Source organism: Thermobia domestica, chromosome 1, assembly GCF_964235325.1.
Source record: "Thermobia domestica chromosome 1, izTheDome1.hap1.1, whole genome shotgun sequence".
NCBI lineage: Eukaryota > Metazoa > Arthropoda > Insecta > Zygentoma > Lepismatidae > Thermobia > Thermobia domestica.
Window position 1 is genome coordinate 61,943,372 of NC_137454.1, and position 26,355 is coordinate 61,969,726.

At 35.8% G+C, this 26,355-nt stretch overlaps 1 protein-coding gene across 15 annotated transcripts in view; it reads left to right on the plus strand.

The window, feature by feature from the left end:
- Positions 1 to 19,454: 19,454 nt before the first annotated feature.
- Positions 19,455 to 26,355, plus strand: part of Rcc1 (Regulator of chromosome condensation 1) — a 68,787-nt gene continuing 61,886 nt past the window's right edge. For 2 of the 15 annotated variants that reach the window (XM_081757720.1, XM_081757728.1), the window contains exon 1: positions 19,541 to 19,678. Coding sequence is in view for 1 of the 15 variants with exons in the window: in XM_081757700.1 (XP_081613826.1) it covers positions 19,478 to 19,507 (30 nt within the window). In the remaining 14 variants the exon portion in view is untranslated. Of the gene's footprint in view, positions 19,679 to 26,355 lie in introns of all 15 variants that reach the window. The other 13 variants (XM_081757700.1, XM_081757744.1, XM_081757718.1 and 10 more) reach the window with 13 other exon arrangements.

Consider the following 26,355-nt stretch of genomic DNA (forward strand, 5'->3'; position numbering starts at 1 on the left):
TTAGTTCTAAAAAATTGGAAGAATCTTTTAGAAGACCTTGTTATGATGTTATATATAGTCTTCCTTACCCAGCACTCATTATCAACTCCAAGTTATTTAGTTCGAACACGACACTGTCAAGTAACATTTCAGTGAAAATTTATTTTTTTAGAAATTTACTTAAAATTGTATATTCCCTACATTCTGATGCTACTAAATAACTACATAAAATCTACTCTAATTATGAAAACTCATAATGTTCTATTACTGTTTTACTCGAGCAATTCTGAGCGAAAATACATTATCCGTAAACGTTAACTGTCATGCTCTCAGTTTACTCTTATACAGGGGTAAAAGTTGGTCTGAAAAGATAGGGGAACGGATGACTTCACACCGTCTCCCATGCCTATTTTTGCCCATTGCATTTTTTAGGAATTGGAGGGGCACCGTAGATAGTTTTGGAAGTGGGAGAACGGTGTCCTCCCGTGTTCCCCCTTACTTTTACCCCTGCTCTTACATCTTATAGAAACACAAATAAACATACAAGTAGTAACATAATTTAAAGTTATAACTTTTTAAAAATCAGTCATGGGCTATTCATTGTCGTTTACTAATGTTGCAGTTGAATTACATAAATCTTTGCGAACAAAGAAATACAATCATTTTTTATAGACAAAACATTTTTAAGTAAAAAAACAGAAACAATGGTATTCAAAACAGTGGTAGAAATATAGTTGGCTAACTTCCCAAACAACGTGAATATTAAAAAAAAATACAATTAGAGTGAAGCAGATCAACAATACGGGAGGAGAAGACATGTAGACGGACTTGAGGGAATCTTTTTCCTATAAAAAGATGTTTCCCATTATCTTTTCAATTAAATATTAAATTACACACTTTACAATTTTCGGGAGGAAATATATGTCTAAAATATGTACCTCAAAAAGGTACTATTAAATGATGTATGTCAAAATAAGAAGTGATTATATGATCAACATTTTACTTTTTCTGAGGGCCCCCCCTGACAAGTGTCTGCCCTGGGGCCCCGCCTGGCCTTGTTATGCCGCTGGAACAGGTTTCAGTTCGGGACCGCCCCTTATCATTATTATCGAGGAATTTCTCTTGAATCAACATCGTATAAAATCCTCTCAAACATTCTATTGGCAAGATTGATCCCATATGCCGACAAAATTATTCACACAAATAATCAAAAAGAAATGGGAATACAATACCCCAGTACATCAATTATTTATTAATTTTAGAAAAGCCTACGACTCTGTTAAAAGAGATACATTGTACAACATTCTTACAGAATTTGGAATCCCGAAAAAGCTAGTTGGGTTAATTAAGGTATGTCTAAATGAATCATGAAGTAAAGTCCGCGTAGGAAAATTCCTGTCCAGGAGCTCTCAGGTCGAGAATGGCCTGAAACAAGGAGATGCGTTGTCGCTATTATTATTCAACTTTGTTCTGGAATACGCTATAAGGAAAATAAAAGACAGCAACGAGGGTCAAGTGGTAAGTGGTATTCAGCAGGTTATGGCGTATACTGATCATGTAAATATAATAGGGGATGATAGGAGAACAATAGAAAGAAATGCAGAGATCTTATTAAACGCTTGCAAGGACATGGGTTTAGAACATGGGTAAATGCAGAGAAAACTAAATACATCGAAGTTCGTCGGGATCGTAATACAGCAAATTATGAGTGCATTAAAATATCAAATAATACTTTCGACAAAGTGGATACTTTCAAATATCTAGGATCAATATTAACAGACCAAAATCATATTCAGGAAGAAATTAAATGCAGACTAAGTGCATCGAATTCATGTTATTATTTAGTTCAAAATCTTTTGTCGTCGCGAAGTCTGTCGAGAAATTTGAAGCTTAAAATATATGACACCACCCAACATAGAGCTATCATGTTAGGGAATCTTGGAACATCCTTGTAACATCGTATAACAAAATCAGAGAAGATGTGAAAGTTGTAGTGGTACAATATCGAGACTTATTTGTGGTAATGTTAGGAGTTAGAATTAGGTTAGGAAGTGCTTAGACTGGGTTTAGGGTTTGTTTTGTATGTATTATATATTTTTCGTTCGTTTCTGCCTTAATTTCTACTATGTATCAAAGATTTTCATCAGTAGAACGACTTTCCTATCCTAAATCATTATGAAAACTCTCCTCCAAATTTTCTTTAAAATTTAATTAAAAAATATCATTCTAAAAACTTCTTCATTTTCAGTCATTTTGATAGAAATTTGTTAGAATTACCTAATTCTAAATTCATCATCTTCAATCTTAGCTCATCTGACGTCAGTAAACCAGATTTACGAAATTTTTATTAATTGGTCGCTTTTCTTTTTAATTTGCTCATTAGCCAATCATCCTTTTATTACGTCACTAAGTTGTTGTCTTGGAATGGCGTTAGCTTCCAAGATAGCAGTAGCTAGAAGTTGCCCTATAAGATGCAGGGCAGATTTGTGCAAAATACCTTTTAAAAGTGCTATTCTGCTGGCAATTTGCAATTTCCAAATTCGCAGCTGGACGGAACGGAGCGAACAATGCAATATTTAGTGAAGCGGCTTCCGTGTTGATTTCGCCAAGATGGCAAATGACATACTAAAACTGTTTTTCTTCGGATGACCAAATTTTGTATTGTGTGGGCTCATACAGTTTATAATTATAAACCGGTGCAATAAAAAAAATGGAGTTAAGTGGATCATGTTTGTAAACTAACTGAAATGTTGATTGAATTGAACTGAAAACTTAATCCCGAGAAGAAAAGTAAAGCCACTTACATGTAAAAAGACGGATAATTTCAATAAAGTTCAATAAATTCTCGCCAGAATTCTTGATTACTATTCATTGACGCCATAGCGCAAGAAATAAGCATATGTAGACTAGACCTTCTACTCGGACATAAACCTCGTGTTTGCACAAACATGCCCATACACGGTCCATGTGATTGCGCAAACATCATGTTCCTATAAACTATTTTCGAATGAGTTCGATGTGAAAAAGGTTTGCACAAACAGTTAATACAGCACCATAAACGGTCAAACTGTTTACATAAACAGCCTTATTTGTACAAACCGTGGACTATGTAAGAACCCTATAACGTGAAAGCATATTCTCGGTACTCGATGTTTTTCGAGATCGTCTCGTTTCTTCCCACATTCTCATTCTACCAGCTTATACCTAATCATTCTCGTTCATTTATCATCAGTCTCTTTTAACTTGAAGAACATAACCGTGAGGCCATTTAAAACTGAAATTTCATTTCATTTTCAAGCCCTCGCTGGTGTAGTGGTCACCGTGCAAACTTCTGGTCCATGGGGTTTCAGCTTTGAATCCCGATGGAACCCTTTGAAATTCGAACGACTACAGTTGTTTGGATCCCACCTTAAATTGTAGGTCCGTCGCATATAGCTTCGATGCTGAAGGGGCAAATACAGTGGTGTAATTCAGCGGTTTGCTAGAACCAGTTGTTAAGACTGCAGACTACTAAATATTTTTGAAAAACTCATATTTTTTTTCTTTTGCCCGTTTTTCGTAAGTGGAAAGAGGTAACAAAATATAACTTACCACAATAATAGATAATATTATTCTACACCCGCAAATACGAATAGGAAGAATTTTCAGTGTTGCCATCCATAGAAATTACAGTGTGACCAGAATTTGAATTACTCAAAAATCTAGGTAAAGGCAGCTACTAGAAAAATGAACTCAACGGTAATTGATGACTTATCATGCTGTCTATGTTCCTTGTTTACTACTTTTTAAATATTTCTATTTATTTTATAAACCTTACATAAATTATTACAAAATAAATAAGTTATTAGAAAATAAATAGAACCATAATTTAGAAAGTAGTAAACAAGAAACATAGACAGCATGATAAGTCATCAATTACCGTTGAGTTCATTTTTCTATTCGCTGCCTTTACCTAGATTTTTGAGTAATTCAAATTCTGGTCACATTGTAATTTCTATGGATTGCAACACTGAAAATTCTTCCGATTCGTATTTTCGGGTGTAGAATAATATTATCTATTATTGTGGTAAGTTACATTTTATTACCTCTTTCCACTTACGAAAAACAGGCAAAAGAAAAATTATTAGTTTTTCAAAAATATTTAGTAGTCTGCCCCCTTAAAATATTTCGACTTTGCAGAACCGTTTGTTATACCGAGTCATAAACTCTCACACACACACACACACAAAATTACTGGCGGGGTGGGGAACGGTAAATTTTATTGTATCTTTGCTTTTAGAAATTATTATGGCTATAGGGTTAAACGTATGATCTCTCAGAACAAGGTATAAGCGTTTATTCCTAACATACCAAGAACGAGAACTGGAGTTATAGGTGAGAGTTATTTATATTTGAAACACATACCTAACAATTATCGTGAATTACCGATCAATTGCTGAATGAAGGTCTTTTTAATATTTTTGAAAAAAATCTTATATCTTAGACAATCCATTTTGAATATTCGCAGTGCTACATTATTTCGTCACACCACCTTGTATTAGAATGCTGTATATGTCACTATTTGTCACTTATGGTATCGAGTAAAAAATTTGGTTTGTCTACCTTGTATGATTTGATTTCTAAGAGAATAATATCCATCTACTATCTCTATATACAGTAATATATATATATCTATATATCTATCTATCTATCTATCTATCTATATATATATATATATATATATATATATATATATATATATATATATATATATATATATATATAACCGGTTGTTAAAAATTAGAATAGCACCACTGGGCAACATTCCAAATTAATCAACAAACCAAGGTTGCTTTATCATTCGGCTGCATCAATACCCATTCTCAAATTAAATTCCCAACCATGCGTTCGATACAGGGGCGGATCCAGTACGGACTTCTGGGGGACGGATTGTAATACTGCTATTTGGAGCTACTTTTAAGAGCTCCAAACTCTGGTATGGGTTTTATTTATATATAAAATAAGAAAGTTTCCCCCTGGATCCGCCTCTGGTTCGATATAAATTAAATTTACATTTCTATTTGGATTCCAAAAATTCCTTTCCTTTTACTTAAATTGAAAGTATAAAAACGAAAATCTCTGTGACTTATTAGAAAAATTGTAACAAGAAACTATAAATAACGAAGAGAATGTAAGATACAAGGTGACACACAGGCAAAGAAAAAAACGGACAGTTGTGAGAACGTATCTGGCAACACTGCATAACAGTATGTAGAGTAACATAAATCTTCACAATTACTGAAATGAAATTTTATTATTTAGTTTTACGTCTCGCGGTATGCACTCTGGGCTTAAAAAAAAAAGACGGATGATTAATAAGAGTGCTCTCGCGCCGGAAATTGAACCCGGGACCACATGCTTCGAAGACACACCTTCAAGTCACTTTTTAGTAATTTGATTTGATTTGCCTAATAACACATTTCCCTCTCTCTCTCTTTCTCTTTCTCATTTCTTTCTTTTCTTTTCTTTTCTTTTCTTTTTTTTTTACAATTTTCTACTTAACATGACAGGGGCTCAAAACATAAATATCGATGAAAGTTAAAATTTCACATACGCTTTCCCACTGTGAATCGAACACGGGACCACGTGCACCGAAGTCGCACGCGCTAGCCACTAAATCAGCGGGAAGGGCTTTGCTATTAATCATGGATCAGTAGAATGGTCAACCATACTTTCACTAAAAATCATGAACTTTGCTTTTACCATTAAAAAAAAGTTTTATAAAAACAACGATAGTTTCTAAGTTGTACAGAAAGAGTTCAGACGTGGTGCTAGTAGGCCCTATTCTCTCAAAAATTTGGTCACTGCCAGTGGCGTATTTACGATTTTGTTTTGGGAGGGGCTTTGCTAACTTTCGGGGGGGGGGCTTTGCCTGGAAATGTGAAAATTATGCAAGATATTTCATTTACTTTACTATACTAAGTAAGATTTCGGGGGGCTTAAGCCCGGAAACCACTCCGCTAAATACGCCACTGATCACTGCATATGTAAAAGAAGGGAAGACTTCAAACATTCCTGTTTTCTGGGATACACTACTTTATTTGGAGGTAAAGTTAAACTTCATGGACTTCATTTTAAGAACATCTTACGCAAGGCAGAATAAGATAGAAGGGACTAAGACGGAAAAAGGATTAAGAAAGCCTGAGTGATAAGTTCTTGGAGAAGCTTCATACACATTCAGACTCGTCAGCATGTTGGAATCGGAAATTTGTGATGTACCAATATTAGTACAACTGTGAAGTACTTATCTACGAGGGGGATTCCGAAAATAAGTTTCCCCTCTCGTCTTGTCCAGGAAAGCGAACAGCAATGGAGGAAACAAAACAGCGGTTGCACGTGCAACATACCCAAACACAAGTGGGCATTGTTTGCCCGCGATACTGTAGATGGCGCCATTGCGGGCAAACGGAGATGAGTTTCTCAATCTGAGCCTGGTAGCTATGGAGAGAAGGCGCGTTTTGACGTCGTGAGGAAGTGCGAGCGGTTGTCCGCCATGAATGGGTACGTGGTGTATCGGGAGCAGAAATCCATAACCATCTCGAGGAAGTCTATGGACCTGATGTGATATCGATACAAATGGTTATGATGGGGAGATAGTGTCACCAATTTAGTGAGGGCGGAAACAAGTGCTGAATACACCGAGACCTGGAAGGACGTGCAGGTCCACTAGAGACGAAAATGTCAGTATGCTGGATGACATGATTAAACCGACCTTTCGGCGGCATGCGCTTTGAAAGCAATACTGAAGTCACAGAAGCTGTTCGACTCTTCTTCCATCTGCAGAGTTCTGAATTTTTCCTGAAAGGGTTTTTGAAGCTTATAGATCGGTATGACAGATGTCCCAATGTACGTAGTACTTATGTGGAAAAATAAAGGTACGTCTGATCTTTAATGTCCCATGCTATTTTTGGTCTTGCATCCCCACCTCTGCCTACAGTCGCCTGGGGAAGCTTCCTTTCGGACTCACCCTTGCATATTGTTAAATAAAAAATGTGCACTTCAAACTTTATTTACCCATCCGGTGTAAGTTTCATAATAATCTGCTACCGCGACTTCGACTGCTCGCCTGTCCAGCGTCGAATTTAATAATTGTGCTTTCTATTACCGGGAACTGTTCGGAGTTAATTTGACAACAACACGATACAATTTCTCGATTTACTTTATAAATCTAACAATGGAAGAAGAAAAACTTCCTTTTGATAACTTCATGAATGTACGTGGAAAAATAAAGGTACGTCTGATCTTTAATGTCACATGCTTTTTTAGCTGCGCCCGTATGGTAGAAGCAAGAATATTAATCCTCTAATAGAATATTTTTTTTTTCTAAAGCAAATTATTTCTGGAAAAGAATAAATTCGCACTTATTATGCGAGGTCCCCAGATTGATCAAGTGAGAGCAACTGGATTGCGCACACTATAGATCCCGAATTGCGCACAAATCTCTGTTGGCCTTTCTGAACACAGATTTTTGTCCAACGTTACCACAATGGTAGATTTAAAATCTATGTGCAAACAGGATTTTCCTTCAGACTAGGATAGAAATTAGAAATAAAATAATATTATATTGAGGATTAACTAAATATAATTTGATCAGTAGATACAAGCAGTCATGATAACTCCAAATTTACAATCCAAATATTAACATTTTCTTGTCTCATACTCTGAACATGTATCACCTTTAAGCATTTCATACTGCTTCAATATGAAGTTATGTTTCTTTAAATGTTCCTTTCTTTGTGTGTCGGTATCTCCTATCGCAATTGATCTTGATTTCAAGTTTGTTTTTGATTGTATATCTTCATAAAGATGAAATCACCTTATGAATATCTGAACTCAGTGAATAGAATTATTCATTGTAATGTTTATGAAATGCTTCCGCCCTATTTGTCGTTCGAGGAGCTACTGAGGGTTCTGAAGCCCATATTCTAGGTGGAAACCTAAATAAAACGAAGCAAACAATTATGATGACATTCTCAATGTTAATATAATAATAGTAATATACACATACTTCCCACTACTAGCCAAGTTTTATGGAGAAATTGACAATTGAAAATCAAAGTGCATAATTTTCTTCATTATCGTAAAGCTTTGTTTTGGTAAATTTATTAAGGTGTGTCGTTAACGTCTGTTTTTCCCCGGTCATATAACAGGATACTTGTTATAATACTGCGATACTACAAACCTAGATTACAATATAATACACAGATGTGAGTAAGCCACTTCTTCATATAAACTACACTGCATTCCAATTTAATCCTTGCAAAATTACACGGTTTACTTATTAATAACATGGAATCTGTCAATGTATGTTAAATCACCTTCCTAAATCTATAGAATATATAGTTTAATTAGTTAGAAACAGTATTATAGCTACCTGCTAGTTTTATTACATACAGTACACTACGACTATGTACAGTAAATGCTATCATTGTTCATACCTAATGTTACTCGCACAAGTTAGGACGATAATCTTAGTTTCTTCATTTATAAATAGAAACTTTTCTTCGTCATAACTGAACTCAACTCTCTTTCAACCATTTACTGAACAACCTCTGTAATATTTCTCGGACGAACTGGTGGTCCTTTTTTTTTCGATACAGTGTATAGCTTCCCTATCCTTATGTGTTAATTCCTCTGTATTTTCTAAATTAGCTCAATCCTAGTAATTTTATTCGACCCTTGATTCGGGTTAGTGGTCTGCACGGGCTGGAATTTTTTGCACGAGCCCGGCCCGTTAGTTTATAATGTGAGGTCCGACCCGAGTTCGAAATATTTTTAGGATTTAAGCCCGAGCTCGTATTTTAATCAAATGAGCCCGAATTACAAAAACTTAATAATTCACGCAAAACTATATTCTTTATATACAGCAAGAAGACGTTTAATTTTGCAGTTGTGCTTTAAAAGTTCTTCAGAAAGAATCGTCCAATAAATATCGTTGTATGGTACATTTACAAAGTTAGGCCCGAGAAATATGATTGTATACTTAAAAATTTACGGCCTGGGCCCGAAGTGATATATGCTTTAAAGGCCCGAGTCCAGCCCGCGGACTCGGCCCGATCCCTTGCAGACCTCTAGTTCGGGCATTCCGCTGCTCTTTTCTTACAGATTTACAAACAGAAGAGAAAATATTTTCCATCTGACAACATTGCTTAATTTTTCTGTGTGCAACACTGTACATAATGACAGCTTGTCAATGGCTTATCTGATAAAACCGGAAAAGTGTGCGCAATTTCATTGCAGCCGATCAAGTGCACTTAAAATATATATACTGCTATATATATACTACTTTGGTCAGTTGGAGTTTTATTAGTTATCATTGCTTTGTTTGGTTTCCTGTGTTTTCAGCCTTTCCTTTAAACAATCTTCGATGCCATAGCATAAATAACATCGAAGGGCAATCATTCCATCGTGATACACACAATTTTAGGAAACAGTTAGATTTTTTGAGTGTGAATCTGTCATCAGCACGCCTGATTGAAGTATCAGCTTTTCAGAAAGCTTAGTATAGGGAATGATTTTATACCTAAGCAGCATTTTACTCTTTTAACGTCAGCTAACCTAACCCGCATTTATTGTAAAAGGGACAAAATACGTAGTGAGAATTCGATGGGCTTGCTGCAAAATCAATTGAACTGTTCTAAATTATTTAATATAATCTATTGAATTGCAAATGCCTGCAGAAAGTTAGGAAAGATATTCTAATATTATAGCTATTCATTCTCAGGTCTGAACTAATTCAGTACGCTGTTTCGCTTTCATTTGCTTTCATAGTTACAGTCATTTGTTTCGAACTGCCATTTATCAACAACATGATTCAATACCTCTATGATCGTGTAAAAGTTGTTTCAAGTTCATTCTAGACTTGTTCAAGTGTCTTGAAGAATACTCCTTTGAACGTGTAAATTTGAGGCATTGAATGGTCTTGTTCAAGCTTTCTTGGATCGTCTACAAGTAGCATTACAAGTGGACCATCTCTTCCGAAAAACAACACTCTGGTTAAAGCCTGGAAAAGCATTAAATGCACAAGATGGATTACGTCCAGCAGTTAATCCTCAACATCCGAGTCTCATCTGCCTCTACACAAGATTGATGAGCTGACACATCCTGTTCGTTAGAATTTACATGAATTGATTAAATTTTGTCACACCGAGTCTCATCTGCCTCTACACAAGATTGATGAGCTGGCACATCCTGTTCGTTAGAATTTACATGAATTGGTTAAATTTTGTCACACCGAGTCTCATCTGCCTCTACACAAGATTGATGAGCTGGCACATCCTGTTCGTTAGAATTTACATGAATTGGTTAAATTTTGTCACATATTTTCTAACTTACCATAAATGTTTTGTAACCTAATTCGTTCACTTCTTCCAAGTTATGTGGGAAATGGGAAGTTTTAAGAAAGGTTTTCAAAAGTCGCTACAACGCGTAGTTGGCAACACTGGCCTTTGCCCTAATACGGGAGCTACTCTAGGATAGCTTCTCCACTAGGATATATATACGGAGGAAGGAAAATAATTTGCTCATAGGGCGACCATATGTCCCTTTTAGACCGGGACAGTCCCATTTTAGGGGCGTGTCACAGCCATCCCGTCATGAAAAAAGTAGTACTTCTCCCGTTTTATGCAAGTGAAAGAAGTAAATAACAAACCCAGTACATTTACTCCTTGTAAAGGTATTTATAATTAATAATAAACAAAGAGGCAAGAATTGAACTGAAATTCCCTACACTAACAATGATCTATAGTTCGCAGTATTGCCTGAAAAGCAGCTGAGATTTTAGTACTCGCTTGTTTTTTGAATAAATTTCAACGGTCTTTCGTTTTTCGTAAGTATCGAATTACTTGACCCCGCAATGTAACAAAGAGAGAAGGGAGAACTCTGATATCAGGGCGCTAATAAGAACAAAGATAGAGTCCATGGTTGCTAATTCAACAACAGTAGCAATCCTAGCCACACTTTTCATTTGTAGCAATTTTATAGCCAATTTTCATATTCCTTCTTACCTTTCTGAAAATTTAGTCATTAAAAGGAAATTGTATGCAGGGAGAGGAAGTTTATACACTTAATTTTTTAACGCCAAATTTCTGTTATCTCCAATATTATGATATATTACAATATAAATGTATTAGGTATTGATAGGTAAACAGGAACTAATTTACGCATAGACCTGTTTCTCATTTCTCATGATTTTTAAAAAGCCGGAACGTGTCCCGTTTTCAGCTGAAACTTTTACGGTCACCCTATTTGCTCTTCTCGTATAGATTGTTGTCTTTATTTACAACGATATCAACGTAATCTAACCTGATCATAGTTTATAAGCATACGGAACCTATCCTGATCGTTATGGTTATCTGTAACGGAAAAATCTGTGAAGTTGTTTTGGACACTCACTGTGCGTAGCATTGATATAAAAACGTGCGCCCTGTGATGAGTCTCCGTCCCTGACCTCCTAGTTGAAAATTTCTTTCTTTGTGAGATTTATTAGGCGGAAAGGAATTGGGAAGCAAAAAAACAGAAGAGACGCTACTAGATTTTTGCTTTAATCTGATATAAATGTATTATCCTTTATGTTATGCTTGTCCATCAATGCTGTTTTTCGGAGAGAAAACAATACTGTCCCAGGTCGGTTGTCAACAAGGGGATCCCGATGGTCCAATGCTTTTCAGCTTATCAATCCATCCTATAGTTCGCAAATTATCATCTGAACTAAACTTATTTTATCTGGATGATGGTACTTTGGGTGATTCGCCACAATCCGTTTTGCAGGATGTGAATATTTCATTAACGGAGTCTAAACGCATTGGTTTAGAAGTTAATCCTTCTAAATGTGAATGTTTTTTACATCTGGACAAGTGGATCCCACTATTGTATCACAACTTCAACAGCTTCTTCCTGGTATTCGAACAATTAATGCGAACCAATTATTTCTTTTAGGTGCTCCACTGCATGAAACAGGATAGGAAATAGCTTTTAATGAGCACCTAAATCAGTTTTAAAATATTATTGAACGTTTAAAATTTTTACCATCTCACTTGGCATATTTCCTTCTAAAAAAAACTGCATGGGTATACCAAAATTACAATATTTTATTCGAACTACTCCAACATGGTATATGCCATCTCTACTTCTCCAAATGGATGCCTGCCTTAAAAAAGCATTAGAGTCTATTGTAAATATATCCATGAATCAAATACAATGGACACAAGCTAGTCTTCCAGCTTTTGTTTCCTCTTGTTATGGGGTGAGACCACTCATCTCCAACATTCTTAGCATTCCTGTTGATGATGTAGTCATTCATCACTTGTCAGAGGCAATTGACGTATGGAAGTTCTTATTTGGAAATGACATATCATCCACATTGGAAGTACAGAAAAGATAGGACAAAATAATCTTAAAATCAATTGTTGAACAAGAGTTAGTCTTGGATAATATTTTTGATATAGCTCGCTTTAAGGCATTAAACGAAAAAGAATCTGGTGCATGGTTGCAATCAATTCCATCGAGGAATATTGGAACTCTCATGGATAACAATTCTTTTCGTCTTTGTACTGCTCTACGCTTTGGCATGAACATGTGTAAAAAATTTACATGCATTTGTCGGGAGCAGGTCAATGAAAAGTGTTTGCATCCATTGAGTTGTTCCAAAAGCGCAGGCAGAGTGTCCCGACACGTTGAAATAATGATATCCTAAAGCGTGCTTTGGCCAGTATAGAAGTGCCCATAATTTTAGCACCATCTGGTTTATCAAGGGATGATGGGAAAAGGCCAGATGGCATCAGGTTAATCCCCTCGGGAAATGGGCAATGCCTTATATGAGATGTCACTTGTGTTGACACTTTTGCAGCTTCTCATATTATATCAACATCTAAGGAATCTGAAGTGCGGCAGAGATAGCGTGCAGACAAAAACATTTAAAATATACATGCTTAAGAGCCTGCCTTACTAAAAAATAATACGAAATTTACCATTTTCTTCTGCTTGATTATTCATCAGTGAAAGGAGATAATGAAATGCAAGTTACCACAATCATAGATAATACTATTCTACAACAGAAAATAAAACAGACATAATGTGTCTGATGAAGGCAAAGTTAATTTGCCGAAACTGTAACGCTATTATTTATTAGTTAATATATGCTTTGGTCAGAATTTGTCTGTTATTTTATACAAGAAGTTCCAAAGCTAGAATGAGTGGCATTCAGAACTAATGAAATCATCAAGTGACGGTTCAAGTGTTCCATCGTTTGAATCAACCGAATCAGATAAATCTAATACCACTAGGGATGATTCAGTTGCCAACATTAGCAGGCCTATTAATGGCCATTCATCTACTACTACTAAATCTACGAATGTGTTACCATATTCTCACTGTGGAAAACATTATGCGAACTAGAGGATTAGCTATACATATAGGTAAAAAGCATCAGGTTATAGATGGAGACGAAAACTCTTGTTATATCGATAATAATAGCTATCCTGATTTAAAACTACAAGTACTAACATCTCTAACCGCAATAAAGGCACACATAAATTGACGTTGTCTAACCTGGGCAAAATGTTAATATCGTTAAGGTCCTCAACACATTTTAAGGCGTGTCCCTCGAGGTGCTCGAGCTGCAGTTGCTGATGCACTTGCCGATGTGTTACTTCAAGTAACTATTTCAAATGACGAAAAAGATTGGATCAACTTGTTTCTATTTCCATTAGTTGCACTAACTGCTCCTAAAAAATCAGAAAATGTAAAAAAATCTTACCTCGTGGGTAAAACAAAGAGTTCGTCTTTGGTGTGATGTAGGTATTGACGCCTAAACCTGGCATCCAACAAAGATCAGGGAATCTCTTCCAAAACGGAATGTTTCCAATCTTAAGATTGCAGAAAACAAACTTGCAGATGGTGACATTCGTGGAGCAGTCCGTCTACTAATGCTAGATGATACTGTTGCAACCCCGGACATTTCTGTGTTTGAGACGCTATTGGAGAAGCATCCAGCCCACCCTGGTGAATTTATTTTACCGAATCTTCCTGATGACTCAAAGAGCTGTCAAGGAGTTTCGATTAATGAAGTTAAGGTACCTATTAATTCTTTTCCATCTGGTAGCGCGGGAGGTCTCGATGGTCTTCGTCCTTCGATTCTCAAATATCTCCTATCCTGTCAAGTAATTGAATCGAAGGAAAAGCTCGTAAAATCATTATGCGAGCTGTTCAATTTAATTATTTCAGGAAAAGTCCCCTTGGAAGTTCGGCCATTGTTTTTTGGAGCCAAACTTACTGCTTTTAAAAAGAAATGTGGTGGAGTTAGACCTATCGCAGTTGGTAATGTCTGGCGCAGAACATCAGCCAAAATTATATGCTTCAGAACACGGGAGCACTTTAAGAACTTTTTGTCTCCCCACCAACTTGGTGTTTGTATTCCCAACGGAGCCGAAGCAGCTGTACATGGAACCCGAGTTTATTTTTCCTCCATTCACAATGCTCCTAAAGCTATCTTAAAGATGGATTTTCGCAACGCATTTAACGAGCTTCACCGAGACTCCATGCTCACTACAGTGTTGAATAAATTTCCTTCAATCTATCCTTATGTTTACCAATGTTACGCTCAACCCAGTGATCTATTCTTAGGTGAAAACACTATTTCATCCCAGCGAGGAGTACAACAAGGCGATCCCCTGGGCCCAGCACTCTTTGCTATAACCATTCATTCCTTAGTGAAATCAATCAACACTGAATTAAACATCTGGTACTTGGATGATGGACTATCGCTGATGAACCTGATGTAGTTCTTTCAACTCTAGCACAAATAAATGAGAAGGCATCTGCACTTGGCCTACATTTGAATTTTTCAAAGTGTGAAGTTGGATTTCTTGGGTCAGATGAAGACAAGTTCGACCTATTATTTAAAAAAATTGACGAAGCCGCCCCAGGAATACGTCTTCTAACTAATCAGAATGCTTATCTTCTAGGCGCCGCTGTCAGAAAGGAAGCATTTATCAATGTCCTGTTAAGCAAAATATCGAAGTTAGAATATTTTTTGTCTCGCCTCGTTTCCATTTCTGTCCATGCAGCTTTCTTTCTTCTACGTGCCTCTTTGTCGATCCCTCGTTTAAACTACTTCTTAAGATGCTTTCCATCTTGGAATGAGACTCTACTACTGGAAAAATATAATCTTATCCTTAAAATGGGTCTGGAGTCAATTTTGAACTGCTCCTTGAGTGACGACTCTTGGATGCAAGCATCCTTACCTGTTGGATTAGGAGGTCTTGGTATTCGACGAACTGTTGATATGGCGATTCCAACCTTTTTAGCGTCCTACCACGGATCTCTTCGATAATCGAGGCTCTCCTTCCACAACGTTACCACCTGGATCCAGATGAAATAGTTCAAGAAGGCTCAAGTAAATGGATAAATATAACAGATACGGACCTTCCAGAAATCAGCGAAAGAGGTTTTCAGGCATCTTGGTACACACAAATAGCAGCACATTTTCATGAACTTCTTTTACAATCCGTTGCTGTTCCAGAGGATAAAGCTAGACTTCTTGCTGCATCATCCCCCCATGCTGGGACATGGTTAAATGCGTTACCTTTCCCCCAATTAGGTCTTCACATGTCTAATCAAACCTTTCGAATCGCAGTAGCCTTAAGACTAGGTTCAGATATTTGCGAGCCACATCGCTATCCAGCTTGCGGTGATCAAGTTACCCAACGCGGCCTGCATGGCCTCTCATGCATGAAGAGCATTGGCAGGAACACCAGACATTCATCTGTTAATGACATCATTTTGCGAGCCCTCACAACGGCAGGAATTTCTTAAATTCGTGAACCATCAGGCTGTTGTCTTTCTGATGGTAAACGACCTGACGGCATGACATTAATACCTTGGATGAGAGGCAAATCACTAGTATGGGATTTTACATGTTCGGACACATTTGCCCATTCAAACCTCCCATTGACTGTTATGAATGCTGGAGAATTTGCTAGACGTAGAGGCAGAAAAGGAAAGGAAATATAACAATCTCCTCGACAAATTTATTTTTGCTCCAATAACCATCGAGACCAGTGGGGCATGGGGTTCTAGAAGTCTTGATTTTATCAGAGAGGTAGGCAGACGCACATCTATCGTTTCTGGAGATGTTCGTTCAGCATCCTTCTTAATACAACTTATATCCAATGCGGTGCAACGTGGCAACGTTTCGTCAGTTCTTGGTACGTTGCCGCCTGAAAGGAAACTGGAGGAGATATTTCTTCTCTAGTAGAGTAAAGCGGGGCAAAAGGCCGCACTTAATGTTCAGAATGCTATTGCTGCTATACCAAAAACAAAATTTTGATGATCCATACCAGTTAACCAACCTTATTATCTTGCCTATAAAACAGACTAGGTAGATCTATTGTATATGCAAACATTTATTTTATTGATATTTCTATATAGAAATCCACAAACTATAATTACATTATTTGTTAAAAGGTAATAGTAAACAACGAGTCCTCATCATCTTCTGTGCGCGTGGATACTTCCTACTGTTGCACTACGTATAAAAATGATTTTATTACATTTAGAAGTGGTAATGGAACACATAAGAAACGCAGATCACGGTGTATTCACACTTCATGTTGGAGTGTGAATACAACGTGAACTGGGTTTCTTATGTGTTCCATTACCACTTCTATATCAAATAAAATCATTTTTATACGTAGTGCAACAGTAAGAAGCATCCACGTGCACGTGACATGCGATATGTGTTTCAAATGCCCCACATATACTCATACACTATGTACAAGGACACATTATTATTCCTCGAATACCATATAAAAAACACATTCCTAGAAAAACATCTATAAGTACAAGGGCCATTTCAAGAATGCAATTAAAAATAAGGGAGAGAGTACCAAGCGAAAACGCGCACAGAATAAGGGCTATATTATTTTTTAATCAAAAAATATAAAGCACCCTAAAAGTTAATGCCTAGAATGACCTACTGAGTAGTATACAAGTACTTACCGCAGAAAGGTAGACTTTTTCATATAATGTTTAACACGCAATCTACACAAAACAACCATTCATTGCGTACAATAGAAGACTTTCAAGCACCAATATACAAAAATAAAAAAATCTTGCACGTGGTTTACGATCCACGCATAATTCACTACAGCAGCCATTTTCTGCATATCTCCTTAGTACTGCAGCGTGCTGCCACCTACCTCTACAAAACAAAGCACAAGCTGCGACAATGTAGGCAGAACAAAAAAAAAATAAAAGAGGCACCTCCACGTAGGCGGAACCTCTGCCTAGAACTGCAGGACGTTATAGGGCCCGCAAGAAAATTCCCGAAAATGCGAATTACCAGTAAGTGAAAGTAAAAACAAACAAACAAACAAAAAAAAAAAAAGCGTTGCATTCAGCTCACAAAAACCTCTACGGAATGACCCCAAACCTTGACGCAAACCTCTACTGAATAATCCCTCAAACCACTTTTTCCCATAAAAACCGGTAAGCAATCACGCTAGACCTCCTACTACTGCATACAACTCTCAAACAGTTGAAGAGCGTTCGCCGTCGATCAAAACAAATATGGAGTACGATCACAAAGGTGATATAGTATCTTGTTTTTTATATTCGTATCACCAGGAAAGTGAACGACACTCGCTTCGTTACCCCATTTTTAAGTTCCTAGATGTTCAATGAATAATTTGTCAAAGACTGCACTTCGTGCGTCCTCGGTAAGTGACGAGGACTGACGTATACTATATCCCATATATAAACAGGGCCGCCCACAGGGGGGATGTATGGCGCAAGCTGCGCCATTGAGAAAAATTTTGGGGGGGATTTTACTCTACTTTCGAACTAGCAATTTTACTGTCGGAATAGCATTAAAACACGATTTTGAGAAGCTAATTTTCAAAAATTTTCCGGGGTGAACCCCCGTACTCCCTGCTTCGATACTCGATGAATGAAGTACCGCGCAAGTAGCCGTATGAAAGGAAAGGTTGGTTCGTTTTAAGAGAGAAGGGCCGCCCACAGGAGGGATGAATGGCGCAAGTTGTGCCATCGAGAAAAAAATTGGGGGGAATAAAAAAATTGGGGAAGAATTTTACTCTAATGTCGAATAAGTAATTTTGCTGTCGTCAGAATAACATTGGAACACGATGCGATTTTTTTTAATCTCGAGAATGAATCCCCCTACCCCCTGCTTAGAAACTCTATGAATGAAGTACCGCGCAAGTTGCTATATGAAAGGATGGTCTGGTCGGTTTATCGCCTTCTGTAGGTAATTTACCCATTTTCTACTGGGAGTATTTATTTATTTCTTATTTATACCATGTACGACACTTAATAAGTAATGCTGTTCAATTGCTACATGATGTATAATAAATGAATTAATGATAATATTTTGTATAGTTTTCTGTTTGTGCGATTACATTTTCCACTTAATTAAAAAGAAGTGAAATCACAAAAATGAGCGCCAAGTTTTGGTGAACAACAGTTACAAACAATCAAGGAATCACTTTCAAATTTAGATTTGAAACTTGCCTATGTTGTCTGTTGAAAATTATAAAGTAGTTTGACATAATTGTGAGCTAGTGGTAACCATACAGACAACAGCCAAGTTTCAAATCTAAATTTGAAGTGAGCCAGTGAGTGTTTGTAACTGTTATCCACCAGAACTTGGCGCCTATTTTTGTGATTTCAATTCTTTTTAAGGCCACTCGTACTTGGCTCTTTTACAGGAATGTTTTTTGTTGGATATCGCTTCTTTTTGTAGGCTAATTTCGAGGATAACATTTTCTTTTGGTATCAAACTCAATAACTTGTAACTTGCGTCTTACTTTTCATGTACAAGGGAATTATATCAATATTTTGTAAAGAAAAAAATAATACTACTAATTGTAAAAAAAGAATACCTGTGCCATACACAGTGTGTAGAAGTTTTTATACCCTTCAATATCCTTATAGAACATATTTAGTATTGTACACTACCAAGACTACTAATAAAAGTAATGCCATTTTTATAATTACTACTAGCCCTACTACTACTACAAGCATTCTATAATACTACTACAGGAAATAAAAACAACAACAAAAATAACAATTACTAGTACTTTAAAAACTACTGCTACACTGGGCAATTGTTTTTAGAGGACTTGAGTTTTGAGGAGGGAAGAGATTATTAGTTTTGGGGGGCAGTGCGCCATCAACTTTGGGGGGATGGGCACCCCTGTATATAAATATATATTTTACATGCACAGTACATAAATAAATGTATTTTTACATCACAAACTTTTATTTGTGATTTCCACGCAAAGTAAAAATGCAAACATGTCGCAAACCTAGAAAAGATTAATTTGCGTTTCGCAGCTATCGCAAAGTTGCAAAGCTGCGATATCGGCACCTTTTCTCCACTTTGTCGTTGTCTTTCCTCTGAGAAGAGAGAAGAAATTTTTTGTTTGTGTATCAGAACCAAATGGGTTGCATGTCTAGCGGACCTAAAAAAGTAAGTGTATGAGGCTAGTCGTTATATATTTACTGGGAAAAGAAGAAGAAGCTTTCAACTAGCCGTTAGACTATGTGATCTGTGGGTAGTATGTTGTAACTATTATTAATTTTGAAATTAAAAAAAAAAGTTTATAGCTAATTGAGATTTAAATCTGCTGTATTTAAATTTGTAAGTACTGTATGAAGATTTAAAAACATTCTTGTATACATGTAAATGGCCTCGAAATAGAAGTTTTTCGCGGCATTTTTTTGAAAATTGCGCATGTTTCCTTAGTAAGGGACATAACAAAATAAATTAATTATATTGCTAATTTTGTTCTAATTGGTAAATTTATAAAGCATATCAAATCTAGCAATTGGTTCTTAAGTATATGTTATAAATAGGCTACTGTCAATTCGAATAAGTTATTTTAAAATCTCAATGCTCACGTGTACGTGTTTGCTTCATGGTTATTTAAATAATTAGTTAAAATATTACGTGACAAACTAATAAATGTGTTATTACAGGAAAAGTTAGACGAGATTTACTTCAAACCAATGAGTCGTTCCAATTTCAACATATATATAGAGTGAAATGTTCTTTTATGTTGCACGATAATCAGAATAGATCACTGAACATTAAAAATATATCGGTAGAGCAGAGTCCTGTGTATAGAAAAAGACCAGCGTGGTTAACCTGCTCTAGAAATGATTATTATTGTCCTCGGGCATTGACTATTAAGTGTGTTCGCCCTATGGATTTCCGTGGATGGAGTTGGTGTGGGTTTTAAGTCGAAAGACTTCCTCATCTGCCCATGATTTTCCAATGAATTTCTGATCTAAAACGTCTTTACCCAAATCCAGAACAGGTATATTAAGATTGCATCTGGTTAAGGAATATTTAACTTCGTACACTTCAGCCTTATGTATTAGTATAAATTAATAGGGCAAATCAATACCGTTTAATTCGAACAGGAGTGGCTACGTGGATAGTAACCACGCGTTCGAAAGCCAATACCGTGTTACGCGTTATATAGTGTTGCCAGCTGACTATTTTTGTTGGGCTCAACTTTATATTTCAAGATTTAAAATATCATTCTTAATCTGTACAGAGGATTATGATTGGGTCTGATAATTTCATTTTTCAGTTTGCATCCCGAACGGTATGTGATCACTTTGGACCTGAATTTGTGCTCGAATTCAGTGAGAGATGACTTGTTCCAAGGCTGATACTTTATCCGCCCGGTAATAATAATAACGTGCAGTGTAGATTAAGTTATGCAGGTCAAGTTTAGGTACACCATTCGAAATAATTTATGAAAACTCAATTCACTTCTTTCACTTTGTCCTCCAAATGATTTGCGTTGGGCGACTTGATAATACCCACTTAGGATAGATGAAGTTCAAAGGGACGATCAGAAAGCTATTAAAAATTACAGTTCTTTCAGGATTTATTTATTTATTTATTGAACAAATTCCCAGATACAGCATAAATTTGTCATTTTACACGGAAATGTTGACAAAGGAAAGAAAAAACAAGAGAACAATAATTACAACAACATAGAACAGTGTCAAAAAAAGAGGGTAAAAGTAGAGATGCAAGGGCTCGGAAAAAAACCGGCTTTTTTGGAAAAAAATTCGTTTTTTTCTGCTTTGCTTTTTTGCTTGGGAAATTTTGGGCTTTTTTCAAAATTCTGCTTTAAATCGATAAAGCAGACTTTGTTTCGCTTCTCTATAACACAGAAAGTCATTTAATTAGTGGTTGATGCCGATAAGAATATAAAACTTCGAAAGTAAACCATGAATTTCGAAAAGATATTTTAAACAATTTTACTTCAACATTTTTACATTATGAATTCCAAAGGATTAACCAATGTATATAATAAACACATTTTAACCTCCTATATACAAAAGTAAGCAGAGTTGGCAAGAACCATGGTTGTTTCTGAAAATGCCAAAAACCCGTTTTGGGGGGGCAGTTTAAACCAGGCTTTTTTGGGGTTTAAGCCAGGTTTTTTGATTTAGATATTTTGCTTTATGTATTTGTATTACATATTCACAGAAATAAGTTTGTTTCGCCTTGGTGTTATTATTCAACAACGGGGTTATGCTGGAAGAGGTCCCATAAGCTTAAAGAAGTCCGGTCAGTAAATTTCTTAAATTGAGAAACTCCCGCCCTAGCCATCGGGAAAATCCCGTCATTCTTTTAAATGTAAAACAAAAACGGGAAAATCCTGTAAAATTTAATTTGCATGTAAAATTTAAAGGTCAACGTATTATAATCAGTACGCTAAAACTGAGTGACACACAATCATAGTCAACGTCTTGCGAATAAAATCAGAAAAATAAACACACTGCTGAACAAGACTGCACTTATTTAATATAAAAACACATTTACACGTGACGTTTCGATCTTCTATCCAAGATCCTCATCAGACGTGAGTGTACGTCTGATGAGGATCTTGGATAGAAGATCGAAACGTCACGTGTAAATGTGTTTTTATATTAAATAAGTGCAGTCTTGTTCAGCAGTGTGTTTATTTTTCTAAAACTGAGGTATTAAATTACAAATTTAGTATGTAGGTATCATTGAAAGTCCAATCCAAGCTAATGTTGGAGGCTAAGTAGGCAATCGATAAATTTTACCAATTTTAATCAATATATTTAAGCAACCTTCGCTTCTTTATAAAACAACAGGCATGCAGAAATATATAATTTGGTTTCGTTTTGTATGTTTAGGCTTAACATCCTTACGTAATACCGAGGTTATCAAGGAGAAGACTTTCACTTAAAGTGACATCCGAAAGAGTACTTGGTTTACACATGAAAGAAGGGTTGTGGTTCGACCGACAATTGAACATGGGACACCTTGATTAAAAGGTGAAAAGGAAATAAGACTAATGCAGATGGTTTGACATGTGAAACGTCACTATGAAGTTCACACGATTCGCATTTTTGTTCTTTTAATTTTTTTAGTTTAAACCAGTTATTTAAAAAAAAAAAAAAAAAAAAAACAGCCGGTGTAAACGAGCCAATCCTAAGAGTAAAAACTTCTTTCAAAAAATACACAAATAACTAGCAAAATTGTATGTAGTATTTTTACTTCAAAATATTCCATACTCTCTTTTTGAAACAAAATAAAATTAAAATAAAACATAAGAGAAATACTTAGATTTGTATGATACAATTAAAGGCTGCACATGGATCTGTATATTCTTGAAATTCTACAGTCAAGTTTTTTATAACCACCATCAAGGGCGCCCATCAGGGGGGTTAAGGGGGCGCTGGCCCCCCTAGAGGAAAATGTACTTCAGAATATTGAAAATCCAATAGGATTTTTACATTAGTTACAGCAAAATTTGAAACTATTTTTGAAACGTCGCTTATACTTCCCCTCCTTGGAAACCACAACATGGGCGCCCTTGACCACCATCACGGTTTACCCAGTCCTCAAGTTTTCTGAATTTTTAACAAGAGGGATTCAACATATCATTACGGAACAAAAAAAAAAAAAAAAAAAAAAACTACGGAATATATTTAAGTTAAGCTAAATACAACTGCACAACAAACGTGACTGAGTGATTGGCTTTTGCGCTTCTATCGGGAAGTCCGGGATTCAACCCAGCATTCGACCATTCTGACAAAGCCTTCCTTCATTCCATCTGAGAATGTAGAAATAGTGCGTGTATTGGCCGACTAGGAGTGTAGGAGTTGGCCGACTTCCTTTCTTATTGTTTTTAAATCGTTATTATTACTAATTACCAGCAGTGACGGTTTTGAGAAGGTTAGAGGATCGGTCTTTCGGACTGAAGCCGGTTCTCCAAAGTTGTGGAATGTCTAAAACGAACGAAATATCTATTAGTTATGCCTTTACTCATAAACTTTAAGCTCCCGTCAAATAAAAATTACGAATGTTTAGAAAAACTAAACATTAGTAGTAAAAGAACCCCTCCCAAAACACTTTTTTAAATTCGCCACTGATTCTCAGTATAAAATGATCTTCAAGGTTGTATCCGGAAGATTATTGCTAAACATATAAACGAAACGAAATATTAGTTATGCCTGTACTCATAAACTTCAAGCACCTCCCAAATAAAATTAGGACTTTTTAGAAAACGAAACAATCGGAGAAACCCCTCCCAAAGTACTTTTCTAAATCCGCTATTGATTATTTGTATAAATTGGTATTCAAGGTTGTATCTGGAAAATTATTGCTAAATCATTGCACAACTACAGTATAACAGAAATGTGCAAATACGGTTTGACGGACATATTGAAAAACGTATGCTTTGACGGATATATAGAAAAACGTAAGTTTAACTTTCGTGCTAGAAGCTGGAGTACTAAGCTCTTAGAAATGAAACACGGATGACAAACTAAAATGATCTAGAGAAGGAAAGAAATGTCGATAACTCAAAAGTTAAAATAAATTTAAATAACCTGTAAAATTGCCCTCAAATACTACATTCTTCATGTTAGCTTTAATTCGTAAAATATGTGCTACATCCATCTTGATGGTGAATTACAGAGCTAAATATGGCATTCAGGTCGTGGAAATCTTATCTAACTATAGAATATACTATAAGAAAGCTATTTGGATAGAAAAATCATGAAAATGAAAAAAGCCAAAATTTCCAAAATTCTCGGTTTTTTTCCAAAAAAGACGGCTTTTTATGTGAAAAAAACCATCGATTCAAAAAAGCCGGCTTTTTTGCATCTCTAGGTAAAAGTAATATTATTCCGTCAAAACTCGTTTAGTTGCTCTATCAAGCACCGGGTAGCGCAAAAAAATGTCCACATCAGTTGTTACTTTCGGACGTACTTAGTGAAAACACATTGGATTTTGTAGTGATGAGAGTTCTATAGCACTTGTAATGGTTTCACACTAATAACGCCACGCCTGTAAACATAAAATAGGGTGCATGAGGGTAATTATGAGACACCCTTCCGTGATCTTCAACCACTGTAGGATAAACACAAATTAAAAGCAAAGCCATTTAGTAACATTCTTCTTAATGCTTTGTCTACAATTTAAGTTTCAGTTTACAAAAGTTTGTGTGTACCAATTTTTTAAACAGACTCATTCAAAAAAAAAAAAAAAATCAAAATTTGAAATCCTATTACATCTACTCGTGCAGTAATATCACTGTTGTGAGACCAATGGGTGTTGATGGAAGCCTGGTAGGTCAGGAGTTACAGGTTAAGTTGAATTTGTCACTAGGGCTTTTATTTCAGTTATAAAATTTTTGTTGTAACTCATTTTGCTTATATGGAGGGTAATAATACGCAAGCTGGAATCTTTCTCTGTATCCTAGTACGTTAAGTTTCAAAAAATGCTGTATTCTGTAGCTTAGGTAATCCTATAATCTTGTTTCGACTTAACTTTCGAAGTTGTAGACCTACATTATTTTGTTGAAAATAGGTGAAGCTGTATATCAGTATATTGAAATATGAAGAAATAGAAGTAGCTTAAGTTGTTTTTTTATTAAACAACGTACAACTTTGTCTAAATTTGTTTCATAAGCCTGTTTTGTAACCTGAAACTATGTAATATAGATATTAGCCTATAGACTTTTTACAGTCAACTCACAAAAATGTTAGTGTAACATCAGTAGCTATTTCCACTTTCTTATTTATTTTCTTCCAAATGTATATCTTTCTGTAATAAACATAAAATAACAAAGACTTCTTTGTCTCACAATTGGACACCTTCATACCTCAATTTCACATACAGAAAGCTGGAGACAAATTGAGACAGCACAAATTTGACATTTACTCATCAACTTATGAGGTGATAGGAAATTTCTTGGTAGCAAATTGTTACTCTATTGGCACCGTGAACTACTGCCTAAGTTAACTGCTTTCTAAACTAATGTAAGCGGAGTAACATGGAAAAGCTGTGAAATGTCTCATAATTACCCTCGCTGACTACAGCTTTTATACACTCCAGAATTATTTCCCGGCTAAAAAAATAATACGTATCAGGGTTGGCAGAAACCATGGGTTTTATTGAAAAGCCAAAAAAGCAGTACGAACAGAAACAAGTTTGTTTCGTCTTGGCATTATTATGAAATAATCGGGTTATGCTGGAAGGGTTCACTTACATCCGAGAGAAATTATCCTCCATTTGAACTTGAAACCTGGTCTAATTAGCTATAAATACGATACGTCTGCCGACTCACTGTCAAGAGTCATTTTAGAAGGACAAGAAGATAAACAGTTGCACAAGTGAAACCATTATACAGAATTACATATGGACAATTTCAAAATACTGCAAAGTACAGAAGAACTAAGTTAGTTCACTACGACCTTTAATGCAACGACTTAATTTGCATATCAGTAAGAAAAGTGATTAAAGATACGATTTATTTGAGTCCACTTTGGTTCTGACCAACTTATACATTAATAGATACCAAAGATACTTCTGATTTCAATAAATGCCTCTCGTGGGGTTTGTATTGCCCCCCCCCCCCCCCCCCCCCCCCGCTAAATACGGCGTTTCGATGTATTTTATCAATAGTAAACATTAAAAAACAAAACAATATTTAGAATTTTCCTTCGATTGCAATTGCATAACTATAAAAAAAACTATATATTTGCACTAACTATATAGTGCATAACTACACTATAAAAAAAATCACAAAAGAAACATTCATAAACTTATAAGCTTATATATAAAAAGGCGTTGCTTTTGTAGTATAATCTCTCTGAGTAATGAATACGGAATTTCGGTCTGAATATAATACGAATAATATACGGGAATGAAACTGAAAACCCAGAAATGTGTGTTTGTCAAGATTTTAGGAACACTTACATTTTTACTAATATTTTTCGTTTTTTGGTTTAAACCATTTTTTTTTTTAAACA